The sequence below is a fragment of the Callospermophilus lateralis genome, chromosome 14, assembly GCF_048772815.1.
Source record: "Callospermophilus lateralis isolate mCalLat2 chromosome 14, mCalLat2.hap1, whole genome shotgun sequence".
In the NCBI taxonomy this organism is placed as follows: domain Eukaryota; kingdom Metazoa; phylum Chordata; class Mammalia; order Rodentia; family Sciuridae; genus Callospermophilus; species Callospermophilus lateralis.
This window is the reverse complement of record NC_135318.1, coordinates 1,929,194-1,948,331: the sequence shown is the minus strand read 5'-3', so window position 1 is coordinate 1,948,331 and position 19,138 is coordinate 1,929,194. Positions and strand designations below refer to the sequence as shown.

Sequence of the window (19,138 nt, the reverse complement as noted above, 5' to 3'; positions counted from 1 at the left end):
ATGCCTCTCAGCACCTTCTGGAAATAGAGACATTTCGGTGACATGGCCTGAACACTCCGATCTTGACCCTGCTTTTAAACACCTGTTTCCTGGAATTGTCAAACAGCAAACAAACACTAGTGGTCTTTTCACCACCTGCTCTTTTCCCAGGGCTCTGCCAGGCAATGTTGTGGGCCACCCAGGAACTGCACAGTGTGGTCTTTGTCCCCAGGAATTTACAGTCATTACTGTAAATTACAGAGAGTAATCAAGGAGTTTGAAATGCATACCATACGAGACAGTACGTCTTCCGCGCTCAATCATGTCAACGTGGACATGTCAACGTGGACGGTCTTGCAGGACTTGAGGCACTACCAAACAGGGAGTGGCAGACATGGCTTCTCAGAAGTCAGGCTCGGTGGGACAATAAAGGGTTTGAACAGAGCAATGTCACAATTAATGGAGAGGCTGAAGTGGCATTTAGAAACAAAAGTGGGATAGTTAACAGGTCAACAGTGAAGGATGCACCTCCATTAGCCGGATGGAAGTGTAGTCAGAACCGTGTGCAGCAGGAGCTGGTCAGGACAGAGCCCTGAGAAGGGCAGGGCTTGGAGCAAGCAGCCTGGGGGAGAGGGACATAGGGGGTGAGCAGCTGGAAGGAGGGGTGCTGCAGGGAGAAGCCAGCATGGCTCCACAGAGGGGAGAGTGTGTGGTGGTTCAGCACATGGAGCCAGGACTGCAGGGCTCCTAACAGTCATGAGCTCAGACTGTAGACGCTACATGCCACCAAAGGTCCCCAGGAATCAGAGTCACCAGCGGTTTCATCCCAGATGGGGTAAAATGGCATTTGGAAGCACAAGTGGGATGAGAGAGGGTGGTCAGGACGGCTGGACCTGCCTCTGGAGTCTGCAGGAGAGAGGCCAGCAGGGAAAACAGAGCCACGGTGGCTGCTGGAAGTGGGGTCAGGGCACAGCACCAACAGGCTGGGATGGGAGCCAAGAGTGCCTCCCACGGAGTGCAGCAGGTTGGTGACTAGAGATTGATAGCTGGTGTCAAAAAAATCCAGAGAATTCCAGGGTAGATGAAGACATGCTCATGAACTTAACCACTCAGGGCAGAGGGCGGAGAGAGGGCAGCCCCAGAGCACTGGGCAGAGCCATCCCAAGGGCATGATGGCCAACAGAGAGGAGGCTGGACACGATGGCCAGCACTCAGCCTGACGTGAACAGCGGCCACGGCCAACCTTCCGTGGAGCTGGTCACCAAGCAAGCAGCAGTGACTGCTCTAGGCTGCTAAGAGTGGAAGTGAGGTCAGAGGTGGGGGAGGACCTTTCAATTCCTTTCCACTCACTGGAGAGAAGGAGAGCTCCAGGAGAGGGTTAACAGCGGCAGCAGCGGTGCAGGCAGGCGGTGTGGGCTCACGTGCCCAAGGCAGAGGAGCAGAGACAGGGTAGAGAAGGACGGGGAAGGTAATCAGCGCTCTGGTCTGAGTGTCGTGTCCCCAAGAGTCATGTTGGAGCCTCTCCCTCAAGATGATGATTTTGGGAGACACAACCTTTAGGAGGTGGCTAGGTCACAAGGGAGGGCTCTGTGATAGGACCAAGAGCTCCCAGGCCCTCCTTCGGGCCAGTGTGAAGGTGCTGTTTACCGCCAGGACACCCTCACCAGACACCACCTCTGCCAGAGCCTTGACCACAGACTTCCCGGCCTTCAGACCTGGGAGCAGGCCTGCTGCTTAGGAGCTACCCCATCCGCGGTGTTCTGCTGCAGCAGCCTGAGCAGGCGCAGACAGGAGGCCTCTTCCTCTGGGCATGAAGGTGCAGCCTGACTGGCACTCGGAGCCCGGGTCGCACTCCACGTCTGGAGTGGTGCATTTACAGGTGCAGTGCCTGGTTTTCTCCCTGGAGCAGCCAGTGAACACCACCTTCATCGGCTTCCAGAGACATGGGGGTTGGCTAAAGAGAGGTGAAGGGGGTGGGAGACTGCAGTCGGCCTGGGCACAGGCAGGAAGTGTCTGTCCTGGCATGTAAGACTCAGAGCTAGGTACGACCGCGTCCCTCGAAAGATGCAAAGAAGCACCTGAGCAAGTCAAGGGCTTGAGGAAGAAGACCAAGTGTGACTTCATGATGCAGGACCACACCGCCTCCGTCTGCAGGACCACACTACCTCTTTCTGCAGGTCAACATCGCCTCCGTCTGTTTATTAGCTGATGATCATCAAGTTCTGCCTTGATGCCAAGCTCTGTTCATGAATCATCTCATTCACTCTCCACAACAGCCCTGTGGGATCTTATCACCCACACAGTGGACATGAGAGAAATCCAAGGCTTGGGACAGGGCACACAGCCCAGCCATTTGCCTCTCTCTGCACTAACTCTGATCAGGACCTATTGCTCCAGCATGTGGACAGGTGCCAAGGAACTCCTACTTAACCCAGAAATTACCTGAGACTCTTGCTAAAAATGAATCGTCTCAGGCTATGAAGGCATTACTATCACCACCAACCTCAGCTAACCCACCGTCCCTCCAAAAGGTGGGCGGGGGAATCCCTGGGAGTTTGCAGACCATCCAGGGGGTCAGCAAGGTCACCTGTGTCCTTAATAAAGCTGTGACTTGCTGGCCACTTTCCCAATGTGGCATCTGCACTGATGCAGCAAACTCACTGGGAAGCCTCCGGGGCTGAGGACAAAGGAGGGCCAGGCTACTCTGGCCACCACTGGATTCCTCACTCCAAGGTACTCACAATTTTAGGAAAATGTCAATGTCACTTAAAAGGCCATTTGATGACTTGATGGAGAAATAAAAATCAATACTCTTATTACACATCAACATCTAGTCCATGCCCTCTTCCTGTCCTGTGTAAGACAGGAAGCACAGGAGGTACTTCTGCTACTTCAGAGCAGCACAGTGCAGGCGTGTGATCACTCAGTAGCACAGACAGCAGACCCTGGGTTCATGAACAGCATTCTACTGACAGCAAAGTAACAACCTAGATTATTCACAACTGGCCACTGCACTGACCCTCTCTTGAACAAAATGAAGCTATAATGTCACTGAAAGCAACTGACTACATTTGGACCCAGTAATAAAATTTGAGCATTCAAAACAAATTAGAATTTACAAAACATGCACATGATTTGACAGCTTCCCAAAGCTAAGAGCCTTTTCTAAAGGTACTGGTAGAAAAAGCAATGTGTGTGACTTTGTAAGAGTTGTATAGTTAAATATGTTAACATTTGCAGAACTCATGAACCAATTTTTTCCAAATGATTGATGGTGCATCATGGTGCAAAATCACACATGGTAAAAATGTGCTCCAAGTACAAGCTGTAACAATGGGTTTCAACTTAACAAAGAATTGAAGTTCACAGACATGGTTTCTGATGCACATGGCAACTAACCTTTAAGAAACTATCAGTTGTCAAGTTTTGGTGTAGTACCAAAGAATGAAAACAGTTATGTCTGAAGAAGCCATTTAAATACACTTCTCTTTTCTAAGCACAGATTCATGGGAGGCTGGATTCCCTCAGCTATTGTAACCAAAGGAGCACACAGCAAAAACCTGGTGCAGAGGAGACCTGAGAGCCAGCTCTTCAGTTAGGCCAAAGATTGCACCAAAGGGAAACACTACTGTCTGGAAAACAGAACCCTTCTTCACAAACACTATGTTATTCATAGTAACATGTAACTGACTTATTGTAGTTATTTTTAAGTGAATCAATAAGTAAATCTTGTTAAATTTCCTAATTTTAATCCCTAATATGGTAACTACTGATGTGATCACATAAACACAAGCTCTCTGGGGTCCCCAGTGGGGTACATACGCATAAAGAAGTCCTGACAGGGATCTGAGGACCATTGCTCTGAAGGGTTTAATCACCAAAATGTGACATAGAGAACAATGGCATTCATCTCACAGGCTGCCGATGTCAATGACACAGTGATGTGTTTCAAGGAGGGGTCAATGGCCCTGCACACAGTTCCCAAAAAGGGTCGGGGAGGGGTCAGGCCTAAATGCAATGCAGCTACAACGTCCAAGCTCACCATTTGCAGGAAAAATCTCTAAACTGGGTTATGTCCTTTCTTTGGGGAAAAGAAAATCATCAGCTTTGCCTACTTAGATGATCTTTTTATTGTTTTAATTGTTAAAATGATTTTTATTTTTAATTGCATATTCCCATACATCCCAAAAAGAATGAAAGCACTGCATTTAAAATATGCTCTGAACCCCTTTTACACAGCCCAGCCCCCTCCCCACACCCACTGCCGGTCTGCGCAGCCTCTGGCTGAGGAACAGCAACATGTAGTCCAGACGGTGGGTTTCACATCTGGCTGCATCTTACTGCATCTGAACCTGGCACTGGACCTGTTCCACCTGAGCATGCACTGAGCACAGAGGTCACTCTCCCTGGAGACCTGGAATTGGCTTACAAATGTTTCCATTATAATAGAAAAGTGACTAAAATTTTAAAATTACAGCATTGAGCTCAACCAGGAGATGGCTCCACTTCGTGTCAGTTATATGAGAGAACTGAAGGTACCCCTTTTTCCAAGGTGCTTCTCAATGTAAGACCCCAGAGACCCCACGTGTCCACTGCCCTGCAGGCAAGGAAGCGGCCACCTGTATGTCCAGCTCATCCATAAGCTGCAGGTGCATGGAGTGTGTGGCATTGCGTGACCAGCAGTGACACTGAGCGTGTGACAGGTATGTGGCCAGCAGTGACACAGAGCATGTGATAGGTATGTGGCCAGTGACATGGAACATGGGGCAGCTGAGTGACCCACAAAGACAACCATGTTGAGAGAAAGTTACCGGGCTTCAAGAACACAAGGAAATAAGGGATGTTTAGGAACATTTTTCACTGGCCCCAAATGTACCTACTGTTGGGGAAGCTCATATGCAATCCCTGCCTGCGATATTTACCAATTTGTCAAATGTATTCTTGAATCAAGAATCTATTATAACTTTTTTAAAAGCCTGTCTTTTAAAACTGATTTCTATTTTCAAGCAAAAATGTAAACTTTATTTATACAGCTCTTCTCTGCAGGGCCAAGGATCCAGACAGCCAAGGGTGCAGATAGCCCTGAAGATGAGCCAGAGAGAAGCAACACCTGGCAGATGGATGCTCTGGACATGCTCTGCTCCCCACTGCCTCTCCTCCCTTCTCTCTCAGGGAGGAGCTGCTGGCTCAGGGAGCACTGTCTGTCAAGGCCAAGCACCTGAACCTTCCAGCACCTTCCCTCCCCTGGACCTTCCAGCACCTTCCCTCCCCTGGACCTTTCCAGCACCTTCCCCACCCTAAACCTTCCAGCACCTTGCCCACCCTGAACCTTCCAGCACCTTCCCCACCCTGAACCTTCCAGCACCTTCCCTCCCCTGGACCTTTCCAGCACCTTCCCCACCCTAAACCTTCCAGCACCTTGCCCACCCTGAACCTTCCAGCACCTTCCCCACCCTGAACCTTCCAGCACCTTCCCCACCCTGAACTTTCTAGCACCTTCCCCACCCTGGACCTTCCAGCACTTTCCCCACCCTGGACCTTCCAGCACCTTCCCTCCCCTGGACCTTCCAGCACCTTCCCTCCCCATGTTTCTGATTTTCTTGCCTCTAAAACACTCAAGGAAGAAAGCACTCTTTTCCTCCAAAATACCACTGTCCATTTTATGCATCAAAGAAATGAATTTCCCTAAGAGCCCCTACGCAGAGAGCAGTGCAGGCAGCCAATAAAGAGTTCTCACTAAGCCTTCCCAGAAATGCAAAGAGGAAGTATTACTTTTGGTGTCCAAAACTGTCTGTGACCATCTCATAGTCACACAAGGCTGAACTCGAGGCTGTCTGGTGCCTTACAGAAACCACACACATGCCAAGCATGTTCTCCGATGAAACCCCAGTCATAGGCTTTAAAATCACAGATGGCATCCCTGCAACACACGTGGGAAACCAGACAAATACGAATAACATGCTCTCCTTTTGTGACTACAATTGTCTCTGCATCCCTCACTCTGAGGTCAGCAGAAGTGTGACAAAATGACCACTCATGGACAGGAATGGACAGTGACAGCCAAGGGCAAGGGCAGGCTCTGGGCTCAGAGGGGACCAGCAAGCTGAGCTCAGGTGAGCCACTTCTGCTTTTCTCTGGGACCCATTCCTGCTGCTCAGGCATGAGCTGTACCAACTGCCTTGATCTCCTCCCACCTCATGGGACCTAGGCTGACACTTCTAATCGAGAGTTTTTTCACAGCAGAATCCCACTGATGTTTTACATCCCAGAAAATGGCCTGAAGTAAAGACTTTTATTCTGCTTTAAAAAAATCACTTTTCTGTAACAGATACTATCCTGGGTGACTGCCCAATGGAACATGAATGTCCAAATAAAGGCTACTGAAGAGCTGGACACCCACTAGAGCATCTGCTTCATCTCACCTCCTGTCCCTCTCACAGCCTCAGGGTGGATGGACAAACGGGAACGCGGCTGAGAGACCAGCAGCAAGGTACCGTCGAGGCTGCCGCCTCTTCTGCCTCTGCCACAGCCAACAGCTTAGGGGAAGAGGGTCTTCTGGGTGGAGGGTAGCAGAGCCCCTGGCCTCACCCCAGGCCTCAAACAGGTGCAGGGCTGGGGGAGCACCAAGATCATCAGGCACCCCTGATGCTGGGAGGGGGACCTGGTGCACTTTGGGACAGGAAGGAGACTGAGAATCCACGTCCCAGCCCAGTCAGCAGGTGTGGGAACACCCTGGTGGAGGCGGTGCTAACTGGCCCTCCAGTCCTCTGCCACTGGCTGGCCTCTAGACTAGGCTCCTTCCCACCAGGCTGCTCTGAGCTGTCCACTCAGTATCTCACGTCCTATTAGAAGTGAGCTGACGTGGAAGGCACTGCAGATGTGCTGGAGGGGGCACTTTTTCCACTTGAAGGTGAAGCTCTCTCCTTTACTTGAATCTAAAAGGATCGCCTATGTATAGAGAAATACAACGTTCATTTTCCTGGAACCGTCTAATTCCCTAAACATTGCACTACTTAACATTCGATCCACCATGATCCCACTTAGCATTATTGATGACTAACACTTAGCTTTTGAGACTCCAGTGTTGAACAATATCGACCCTCTCTCTTAGGAAAACAATAAAATACTTAACTGCGGTGACAGGGTAGTATCAAGATAATAAAGAGGAAAAAATTGTAAAGAGAGGGGCAGGCAATGAATTTTAAAAATCAATTAAAGAATCAATGCTGTTTTCATTTTGTCACAAAAATCCTGAGTCAGAGACAAAGCTAGATCAAAAGCACCCTGGCTTTATTGGCATCTCTAGCAAGGGTAATTAACAAAGCCCTGTGCTGATTGACTGATAGAGCAAGCCACAGGACTAGGTGGCTGTTACAGACTCACGTTCGCCTTTATCTCAGTGAGATGTGTACAGGGTGTTTCCATCAATAGCTGCAGGCAAAGGAAAGCTTAGCACTTGTTAGGTGAGTTACCTCACTTAACCATCATTCCTGTTAGTCGGTCTAATGCTCTTCTTTGACCATATAAGCAAAGTTGCACTGTTTTGTCACTCCTTAAGGCTCGTAGTGTATCGGCTACTCACTTGTTTTCATGGGGTCTTGTCTTGGGCTGTCTGATGCTGGCACGAGGTGCACTGGCGCTCGGCTTCGGGGGAGCCTCCTGGACTGAGATGTGTCACTGGGAAGCCCTTGTCTCCTTCAACACCTCATCAGTCTGATGAGATTTCAATTCCCAAAGAGTCTCTAAGCATACTATAGTTTCAGGTGGAGTCATGATAACAAGAATTAAAAACCAGAGCAAGATGACTCTTTTTAATAAATAAGCACATTAAAGATACACACAGACTGCTGTTCCACACTGACTGTACCCAAACTACCACAGTGTTCCTTTCCTTTCTTAATCTTGTCATTACGTCTCCACCCAAAGTCCAATTGTATCTTGACATTTCCCAGGTTCCAACAGCATGGAATACTATGTGAAGAATGAATCCCTCTTACCCTAAATCCTAATCCTGTGTGCTTGGGTTTGTTAGGAAATAGTTGAGCCATCAGAACGCCAAGCAGAAGACACTCCAGACACAGAGATGGGACCGGGGCAAAAAAGCTAAAGCACTTGGCAGACGCTGGGAAACAGGGAGCCTGGGGTGATCTGGAAAACGGCGTGGTTGCAACAGCACACTGATGCTGAAGGAAGGGCACGCAAAAAGGACTCCCCGCAGGATCTCTCCTTGGGAGGAGATGCACAGCAGAGGGAAACCTGGGGGCCATCCCCGCACACAAAGAAATCAGGAACTCGGGCCAGAAAAGAGCCAGTGGCGTCACAGCGGAATGTCCCACCTGGCACAGTGGGCCAGCCTCCTCTGAGGATGCATCTGCCTCCTCTCCTCACCTGGGCACTGCCCGCTCCCGCTCAATGGCCCAGCACTATTTATCAACTGTGCTTCCTTGGCAAGAAGATCAAATCGTAAACTTGCCAAAACACATCGACACCTCATTGTGGAGACCACACAGACCCTGCCACACAGAGCACATCTCCCATTAACTCTAGCTTGGGGCAAATAACCTGCAAAATGGTTCTCAACACTCTACCACCAAATCTGACCAGAGAGCGGATCCTGACTTGGGCTCGCATTCTAAACATTTCAATTTACAGACATTGTGAGCTCGTCAGCACAGTGACACCCAATCACATACAATTTTTACAAGTATCTCAAGGAATAAATTTAAACAAAAATAAATTCTACCCATATGCTGCTTGGTTAATTTTTTACTCATTTCTACAAAGCACTAAAAATGCAAACGCCTCAGAGACAGACAAAGCTTGCTATTTTCCAGAAACGTCTCACACAGTGGAAGTGCCACAGGCTTTGTGCTGCCTCCAACGTGCATGTGAAGGACTTTGCCACGATATGCCACATTAGCATCATCGTGAACTTACAAAACACCTCTGAAAGGACCAACGCTTCCCCAACAACGAGCATCGATATAAGCATCTTACGTTGCCTACTTTGTTACTAATAGCACACCTAAAATGATACATGATTTTGAAGACTTTTTAAAGTTCACAGTTCTCTTTTCATCTTCTTACACACTTTGCAGCTGGAAATTTGTCACCATGGCAACCTGGCTTGATGTCTGTGTGTCAGACATGGTCCACAGAGTTGTATCATACCTCATAATGCAAAAGCACTGCGCACCCGGGGTCCCTGGTGCTCTTTGATAGTGTGACATTGTAGAGAGTTGTTATCACATACAGGAAAGAAACAGAACAACTCCACGTCTAGAGCCAAGATTTAAAACTTTCAAATCTATTATGGGATGAATCATTCCATCTGTTTGCTATTCTAAAGTCTCTCTTAATTTTCATTATAATCACAAAACATAACCCATGAGAAATAAAATTGAGTATTTGTTTAGTTTAAAAGAAAGGGCAGGGGGGACCTGGTCTGGGATCAAAGAGAACGGCGTGCCACAGGCAGCTGGCGAAGGGTGGCCCTGAAAGACCGCAAACCCATGGCCATAATCTCTTGGCGATCTGAGTGCCTGGTTCAGCGGCAGCTCCACTAAAATCATTCACATCGATTCCAAATAAATAAAATCAATATTTTAAATGAAATTGATAAAAGAGTTTTAAATGTGGGAGATTTCCTCAATATTGATCCACAGCATTTTTTAAAATAGATTTCAGCAACTTTTTAATGCACCACATAAAAATACATGAGAAATGGAAAACAATCCATACCCAAAAGTGAAAACAGAGTCTCAAAGAGGAAGTTGGTGCTTTCTTTCTTTCTCCTTTCTTCCTGTATGCTTTTGCTAACAATTCTACAATAAACATCTTTTACCATTTAACAAAGTTTTCTCACTTTTAAACTAACGTGAGATATAGAAGAAAACTCTAAACCTGCAAGTAAGCTATTGGGTGCACCTGATGCAGAGAGAAACAAAGTAAAATCTAACCCCTGCTCTCAAGGACTTTAACCTCGGCTGGAATTGGGATTAGACTGGAAAATAACAAATAATACCAGACCCAGTCCATCAAGAAGGCACTGCACTAATATTTCTAATTCTCACACCAGCCTCACAAGTTGGACGTCAGCCCAGGTTTTCAGAGAGGAAACTGAGGCTCAGGAAAGCTGTCTGCAGACCCTTTGCGCCGGTCCACAGCTGCACCCCTGTCTCTAGAGTTCTGGAAAGCGTTTGGCAAAACTTTCTGCTTAAAAGATCACAAGCCACGGGGGCCAAACAAGTGATGAATTCTCCAAAGCATCACTTGACGTTAAAACCAGATGTTGTTTATGCTCACGGGGACACCTGTGAGCCAATGGCAGGTGGTGGCTGAGAGTTCCGAGGACAGGATGCCAGGGACAAAACGGGTCGCACTGATTTTAACATGGGGCTCAGCGACCGAGTGCCCAGTCTCAAGCTGAGGAATGTGAGCTCTCATTACCTGACTCAAGGGTAGCTGAAGTTCAAATAAGACAATCCCCGTTTCAAGCCTGGATATGCTTTCCAGGAACTCTCAAAGCCATTGTCTCACTGACTTTGTAAACTTGTAAAGTAATTGTTGATTGACTCAGCCAAGGTGGGTTGACAGGACACCTGGCCAGCTAACAGAAGCCCTCGAGCTGGAGTCCAGGCTCCTCCACGCGCTCTTGGCACATTAGCACCTACACAGGGAACCACACGCTGTGCCTGGCCCTCGGCAGAGCACTGTCAGGATTCTTCTGCTAATTAAAATAAAAGCACTGAGCAGATTTTTCTCTCTAATCCTGGAGGTGGGATAAATAAACAAATGAACTTTACACAGGAGGAAACAAAGACTCTGAGCTTTCAAGGTGTGTTCCCAAAGCCACACAGCGGGTGTGTGGTGGCTGGCCCCTTCCACTAGTGGCAGGAACGCCTGAGCCCATGCCTTCCTTCCCACGCGCCTGTGCCTGGCCCACTACCCTCATGGAGTTCCAGGGAATTGTGGTCCAAGTCAGTGAAACTGTCCATACCCTGACAAAATTCAGCATCGCACTTGGTCACCTAACCGATGATGAGGGGAGCCTGTTTTACTTAGTACAGAACTAACACAGAGCTGGAGGTGAGGACCTACAGCTGCCAGGTGGGGACCCTGCTGGCCTGCAGCCTTGGGGGCTGGGAGTCTGACTTCTGCCCACACCCTGAGCAGGTGGCACCTGCATCCCTCGGTGTGGTGAGTCTGAAGGTGCAGCTGTTCCTGCTGCTGGGAGCCCGAGCCAGCACCCCAGGTGGTGACTGCTCAGGCCAGGGAGGGTCCCAGGGTGCTGCCCCAGCAGCTACCCTCTGCATTTTCTTCGCTCTGCAGTGGATTATCCACCATTGGCAATGCCTCCACGAGGCTTCCTTTCCTGAGTTTGTTTTTTAACCCTGGTGACAGGCGTGGAGGTCGTACTTTTAAAAAGCATCTGAAGCCTTGAGGGTCCACGGTTATCCTGCCTTCAGAATGGGAAACCCAAAACTACCATTTACTGATACAAACCTTATTTTTAATATCTTCAAAAATCTTTTCATCTTCTTTTTCCTATTATTAAAAATATATATATCATGATCAAGTATCTGCAAGAAAGATACTGTAAGCAAGCCCTGGGCCTCCCTTCTCCCCTAGGCTCTGGGTCAGAACACCTCCATCTCTGCTAAGAGCAGCAGAAGTGGCATCTCAAGCCTGGCTCCTGGCCCTGGCCCTCGTCTCTGCCCTGTGCCCTGAGACCACCCTTCCTGATCTCCATGCGTGGCCTTACTGCTCAGCCTGAGCTGTACCTTCCGCTCCCCTGCATCCTGGTTTGATTCCACTCAACAAACACCTGGGAGCAGCCAGCCTTGGGCTCCTCAGTCTACCTGCTGCTGTCTCCACGGTCTTCCGTTCCATCCTCCAGGGAAGCACAGGGTAACAGAGCTACCCTACGGAGGAGCACTGCCTGTGCTGCTGATTGATCTACTTGGACTTTTCAGATTCTAAGACGATAATGAAAAATGACAAACACACATTAATTTAATCGAAAGAGCAAAAAGCCGTTTCTAAGTCTGCATCAGTTCATGTCACCCTAATAGGCACTGCTGTCTCCTGCCGCCATGTGCACATGCTCAACCTGCATTTGCTAATACTGGACATTGTAAAGCTGACTCTAAGGGGGAATCTCTTGGTTTATTATTTGCATTTTTATTCAGTAATAAGATGGTTATATCTGAATTAGTAGATTTGTATTCTTCCCAGTAAGTTTCGGCTTCATTTGCCTTTCTGCTCATTGGGCTGTCTTTATATTAGTTATTTGTGAGCTTTTTATAAATTAAGAAAACTTTATTTTCATTGCAAATATTTTCTTCCTTATTTTGATTAACTTTCTGTTTGGTACGGGGAATAGAACCCCAGGACTTCACACATGCTAGATGAGTGCTCTTCCACTGAGCTACACTCTCAACCACCTTGGTTAACTTTTAACTTTATGACATTTTCCAAAAAGAAAAGTTTAGTTCTCATCTAGAGAAATATGACCTTGGGATGATTACTTCTTAGGTACAATGCAGCCTGATGAGACTCACTGGAATATCCACCTTCTCTTATAACCCTCTGCGAGAATCTCCCTGCCCAGCTGGCCACACCAGAGGCCTCTAAATGGCCCTCACTGCCTCCAGAGCTGGGCGAGGGCCACCTAGTGTCTTCCCAGCTCTCCATCAAGTTCAAGATCAGCCAGGGAACACCAACTCTGTTAAAGTTGGCAACAACACGATTCAGTCCAGACCCTTGCACCCATCAGAGGTGACGGAGGGGGTACACAGGTCCCTCTGACAAAAGCCAGGGTAGCCCGATGACACAGGAATCAGGGGCAAAGGAAGTCAAGGACTGAGTTTGTAACCTACTGTGTAGAGAGATTGTTGAGCCAGGCACCCTGGAAAATTGCTGAGAAATAAACTGCACAGAGGAGAAGAAAATGATCTGGGGGTCAGTGTGGAAGGGTGCCACCTCCATGGGCCCCCAAGAGCTCAAGGGGCCCAAGCTCCTTACTGAGCACACAAGATTGGCCATGCAGTTCCTATCACGCCTGTCGAAAGGCTGATAACTCAGAGTCAAAACGGCACTCAAAGCCACCGCGGCCCTGACACTCCTGCCTGGAGGCTCCTCTGTGGCCTCCCTGCAGAGCTGGTCCCCAGGCCACACTGGGGATCTCCAAGGCAAGACAGCCCCAGACGCACACCTGAGTATCTGCTCAGCATCACCATTCACCTCATCCACAGTCCTTTAGAAAGGACGCTTTCAAATTCTTGATACTTTATTTTACAAACTTAGCAAGTAGCATAGGTAAGAAAAAGTGCTGTTTTCACATAAATCATTTTACAATCACTGGGTCCAAATAAATCAAACAATATGAACTGGAGAAACTTCCAGTCCACCCTGGTTCAAACAGTACAGGTTAATTAAAATTGTATGCAACGAACACGATTTGATATCAATAAAAGGACAAAGTACACATCTCATCTTTATCATTTCACAGAAGAGCCTTCAAATTAGTTAATTAATGATAATTCCATTGTAAGATGTAAGTGTGGTTAACAGGCCAAATGTCATCGGGGTCATCCAGACTGTGCAATTAGAGGTTAAGCATTCTGAGGATGAAGAAGTGCCATGCAGAGCAGAGCCCTGTCTGTATTCTGCTTTACCCACTTCTCACCACTGGCTTACATAATGGCCGGCTGGCCCGGCTTCTGACACCTCCACTGCACACACCTTCAGCCCCAAGCCCCAAGGCTGCCAGCACTTACAGACAAGGACAGGGCAAAGAAGCAGGGAGAGGGCACCTGTGCTCAGCAGGCACAGAGTGTCCTTCTGGTGGGACAAAATCGCCCTGAAAGCAGACCATGGCCATGACTGTGCACCACCATAAATGTAACTAATGTCACTGAATCACATGTTTAAAATGGCCAGATAGCAAATCCTAGGTTATGTGTCGTCTATATATTTAAGTCATGTTCAGGATGACCTGTTCTCTTACCACCCCTCTGGGTCATCAGTGCTGTATGCCTGCATGCTTACTTAAGTTAAGCAACTTAATCTTAGGTAACTCAAATCCACAGACTTCCTTAAACATCCGCTGAGTTGAAGATACTGTGGGACCTCAGATGACAAGGCACAGTCCCTGCAGCACAAGGATTTCACAGCCAACTTCAGGGGTGGTCCAGGCTGCAATCACATACCTAAAAAGGTAAGGTGGTCAGCACCAAATAGTCCTGAGTGACCTGCCAGGTGGACGTGCAGATGAAACGCCAAGTGAACCCACAATCATTGAGAATGGCAGAGGCCACTGAGGCCACCGGCCAGGTCATCTGAGGGGCTCTCTTCCCTGGCCATGGGGGGCAAGCCCTCAAAATCACAAACTAGGATTTAGGCCAAAGATTGTCAACCGCACGAGGTGTTTCATGCCAGGAAATGCCACACCAACAGTGTTTTGCTGAGGTCAGGCCAGAGGCTAAGACGCAGCTGTGTGGGCCTGGTGGAACCAAAAGGCTCCCAGGTGTATCACACGCTGGAGCCACAGCACCCTCGCAGTGAGCCTGTCACCTGGGAGCAAGGAGCCAACAGCTGAACCCACCACAAGATTCCTCCCCTGGGGAATCACAGGGAGCCAACGTGGCTCAGAGGGAGAAGAAAGAGCTTCCGGGCTGGTTCAGTCGAGGTTCGCCAGGCTGGTCCCTTGCTAACTGGGTCTGGCTGCTTTTCCTCCTTGGTGCCTGCCTTGAGGGTGATGTGTAGAGCAGGAACCAGCGAGCCCCTCCAGCCCGTCGCGCCCTACTCACACCCCCACAGGGCCGGAGAGCAGAGGCTTGGCTGACCCCTCTCACCTCCCCACTGGGTCTGCTGTTATTCCAGCTGCGTTGCTCACACCAAGGAAGACATTTGATTCACTCTAAGAAATTAAATCTGCTACGGCTGCTATCAAGCTCCTACCATGTATGCCATGCCCAGAGCCCTAGCTGGGTTCCACAGCAGATCAGAAAGACAGAAGGCCACACCGGGCACTCAGGAGACTGTGCAGACTATGCCACAGAGATGCCCCAAAGATTCTGTGCAAACATGCACTCAAGCTGTCCACAGGCCCGCAGTGCCCGCTCCTGTCTGCCCAGCGCCAGCAGGTGGGCTTGCTGCCCCTTTCCTGAGGCTCTGGGGCAATCTCTCTATTGCTGTTCCTGCTCTCAGAATGATCCTACTCCCTGCCACCAAAGAAACGAAATGTGACCTTTGCTCCTCGTTTGAAGGAGTCCCCACCCTCCTAGAGGCAGGTGGACCACCGTCCACTGAAAACTGCTGCATGTCAGAACCACGTGAGACGGGACGCGCGAAGGCTGGAGGGGTATCCTCTGACCGGCTCAGACCCCACGCTTAAAACCTGAACAACTTCCTGAGGACCCGCTGTCTTCCCCACAAACCGCCTTGCCAGCTGGGTGAAGTCCCAGGCACCCTGGGGGGCTCCTGTGCCCTCTTACCACCCGGAAGCCACCTGGAGCTGTGGGTCAGCTTAAGAGCAGGAGATGTGGCTCAAAGGCCATCAGGGCTTCAGCTCCGGGGCTCAGCCTCAGAACAGACACAGGGGCCTCTGTCTGAGCCCAGCGTCCAAAAGAGGAAAATACCCTGAAAGCATCTAGAGACCAACAGCCCCTCTGCGCTGTCCATCGCACATCCCAGTGTTTTAGGTAGACATCAGCATGTCGTGTTCTCCGCCTCAGAAACCTGCTGCTTGGGTGGACTGTGCTCCAAACCGCTGGACATGAAAGCACGGCAGGCACGGGTGAGCCCTGCTGCCACCTGCAACCAGCACAGCCCCTGTCCCCAAGGGTCGGCTCCATCAGCCATTCGGAGCCACCCACGCGACCCTGATTCCTCACCTCCTGATGTGCTCCCTAAAAATACCTGGAAGCGAGCTGGGAAGTGTCCAGGTGTGACTGCGAGCACAGTGACAGGTGATGGAGACTAGAGAAGACAGTGAAGTCCCCGCCGAGCAGCCCTCCGTCACACAGGAGGCCTGGCCCCGGCCTGGCTGCTGGGGAGTACCCGGTGCTTTGTCTCTGGCCCTCATCTGGCTTGGGGACGCAGCCTGTGGTCTCAGGCCCTGAATGTCAGCGTACTGGACGCCAAGGAGGTACCTCAGGCCCAGCCTAAGAACAAAGTAGAACCTCTCACCTGGATGCCTTCAAAGTCACGGGTGCTTTCTGACTCCTCATCTTCTTTAACCACCTCTGCGGGGGCCTGGGGGGGAAACGCACCACATTTCACATTCGGCCAAGCCTGGCCCCCGCCAGGCTCCTAACCAGAGCTCCTGGGGTAGCGGTCCAGGCCAGCAGGGGAGCCTCTGCCTGCTCCCACCTTTGGCTCCACCAGCAAAACACACATGCTTAACACAGTTCTGGAGAAATCTTTAGGAAGACAGACGGGAAACCCTTTCTCTGTGTAAAGGAATGTCGAGGTCCCTCCAGCCGCCTCTGGCCTGCAGACCATGGGTTCCTTCCTAATCCGTGTGTGCCCCCGAGGACCCCTCAGGAGGCTGCTCAGAGACACCCTCTCCACCTAGCAGAGGTCACCCTTGTAGCAGAGCTCCTCCCACAGCCTGGAATCGTTCCCAGAGCCGTGGCTTCTGGGAAGGCAGTGAGCTGCCTCAGTGTCTGGGAACCTCTGTCCACTCAGGGGAGCCACCCGATTCTGTGGCCACAGAGAAGACGGGCACAGGGGCACTTTACCCCTGCTCTCAGTCGAGACCCACTGATGAGGCTACAGCAAAACGAGTGTGTCCACTACAGGCCACAGCAGGCAGGACAGAGGTCCACAGCGGGCAGGACACAGGCCCACAGCGGGCAGGACAGAGGACCATAGAGGGCAGGACAGAGGACCACAGCAGGCAGGACACAGGCCCACAGAGGGCAGGACAGAGGCCCACAACAGGCAGGACACAGGCCCACAGAGGGCAGGACAGAGGACCACAGAGGGCAGGACAGAGGCCCATAGAGGGCAGGACAGAGGCCCACAGTGAACAGGACAGAGGTCCACAATAGGCAGGACAGAAGCCCACAGAGGGCAAGACAGAGGTCCACAGTGGACAGGACAGAGGTCCACAGCGGGCTTCAACAAGGTACACAAAAGGTGGGAATGGCCTGTTCACTCATGGCCTGGGAGATGCCAAGGGAGGTCCAGCTCCGGCTTCAGAGCCCAGAGGCAGAGCAGGGGCAGTGTGACAAATCACAAGCTGGCTTTCAGGTGGCTGCCTGGCGCCACTTGCCTGTCCTCAGGAAAGCAAGTCAGACAGCCACACCCGAGTTGAAATGGGTGAAGCCCACACACAAAACCAGAGAGGGGGCTGTCTGGAGGAGCCCTAGGGGACTGCCGGTCACCAGTGTGAGCCAGACAGAGCTCTGCAGCCACAGACCCTAGGTATGCATCCAATGCCACCAGCCCCATGAGCCCAGAGCGCATTAAGCATTATCCAAAGAACAGTTGCTGTGGTGCCAACCACAGATTCATTCCCTCACTTAACAGCACCTCGAGGATCCTGCCACACTGAATCCCACGAGGTTAGGAGACGCAGCGGCCATAAGTGCAAATAAGCAAGGTCCTTGAGAAGCGAGGGTCACGGGGGTCATGGGGATGGCAAGTCTAGAGCCACAGCAGGACAGGTGCAGCGGGGAAGGCTGGTGGGGCCAAGGACGGGCAAGCTGCTGACACAAAGGGCCCCTGAGCCTCTCGCAGGGCTGTCCTCTGAACTCCTGGAAGACAGACATTAGCCTAGAAAAAGAAGGAGCCAGAGGAGCAGGAGGAAGCACTGGGCTCTCCTTCCACATCTGTCCCTGGGGCACAGCATGGAGGGCTAGAGGAAGCAGCCCAACTCTCCTCCTCCCAGGAGATCTCTCTGAAACACCAAGAGGCCATCGTGCACTGTAACTCTCCAGGAGGATTCGAAAGGCACCTCCCAGGAGTGCGTGGACGTATGTGCAGCAGCTTGTCCAAAACTTAGGCAGCTGGTACATGGGTGGGGCAGGCGGCCTCAGCATCCCTCCACCTGACTGCAGCTTTCTACTGGTCTCATCACCCAGGGCTTCTGGCGTCCACTTCGGTCGGATTTCATGGACATCTGGGCAACACCCTGGTGCACAGGTCTCGGAGCCACCCTCACTGCTCCTCCCACGCCCCTCCTCTAGGCTGGCCACGCACGTGGAAAGACACAGAAGGCTGCCGAGCACCTCACCTCAGGGGCCTCAGGCTGGGCACAGGCCTGGTGGGAAGTGTTCCATGTCCCTGAGGCCCGGAACCTGTGTTATACTGTGGCTGACACTAGGAAGTCTCAGCTCATGGAGCCAAGCCTGGCTTGGGAGACTCCCTGGCAGAAAGCTCTTTCTGGAAGCCCCTGCTCCACTGCAGCCTGACGGCCTGGCGCCCGGCCTCCCAGAGCCCACAGGACGCTCCTGCTCCAAGCAGCCCTCAGGGGCATCCCGCCCACCAGGGACCTGCTTCTTCCTCTCACTCATTACTCTGGGTAAGCGAATCCACTGCCCCAACTCAAATTCAAAGGACGCCAAGATCACCAAAGCCCAAACATGAACACGCCCACTGACAGGGCTAGCAGAGCTGTGCCCGGAGACCTGGCACCCAGAGGGCACAGTCATGCGGCAGCAGTGAGGGCGACGCGGCAAAAAGCAGTCGCCTAAGCGCCCTCGTCCCACATTACCAGAGAGGGCTCGAGGGTCCAGAACAGACTTAAACGGTTTTAAAAGAAAACCACATCTTTGGGTCATCTTCTGCGATGCCGAGGAAAGAGTGAATCACGTCACTGGTGAGTGAGGCAACAGCAGGGACTCGTGGGACACACTCCAAATGCCCACGGAAGTGGACAGCACAGAACTGGTGCGCGGGCGGCAGCAGATCGCCTCCCAGGAGGTAGAATGAGGGCACAGGAAGAGGAATAGAGCACCCCGGCTGCTGGACTTCCCTGCTGTATGGTCCTGAGGGCAGGGGTGGCCCTGGGCTCTTTAAGAGGGGAAAAGCGGACCCAAATGCTAGTATTGATCTTTGATGAATAAGATTCTTTTCTCCAAAGGTGACATTTGGAAATGCGCTTTCAGTGCCTTCAGGTGGACAGTGAAAACAAAGTCCTGGGCTT

General features: G+C 50.9%; 1 protein-coding gene across 1 annotated transcript in view; it reads right to left on the bottom strand.

Annotated features, from left to right (window-relative positions):
- The window catches only part of Dcdc2c (doublecortin domain containing 2C), a 100,484-nt gene that overhangs the window by 38,481 nt on the left and 42,865 nt on the right, over positions 1-19,138 (bottom strand). Inside the window, exons 9-10 of the mRNA XM_076833860.2 lie at positions 16,174-16,239; positions 11,485-11,526 (exon numbers count right to left, since the gene is read on the bottom strand). Of these exons, the coding sequence (XP_076689975.2) occupies positions 11,485-11,526; positions 16,174-16,239 (108 nt within the window). The remainder of the gene's footprint in view (positions 1-11,484; positions 11,527-16,173; positions 16,240-19,138) is intronic.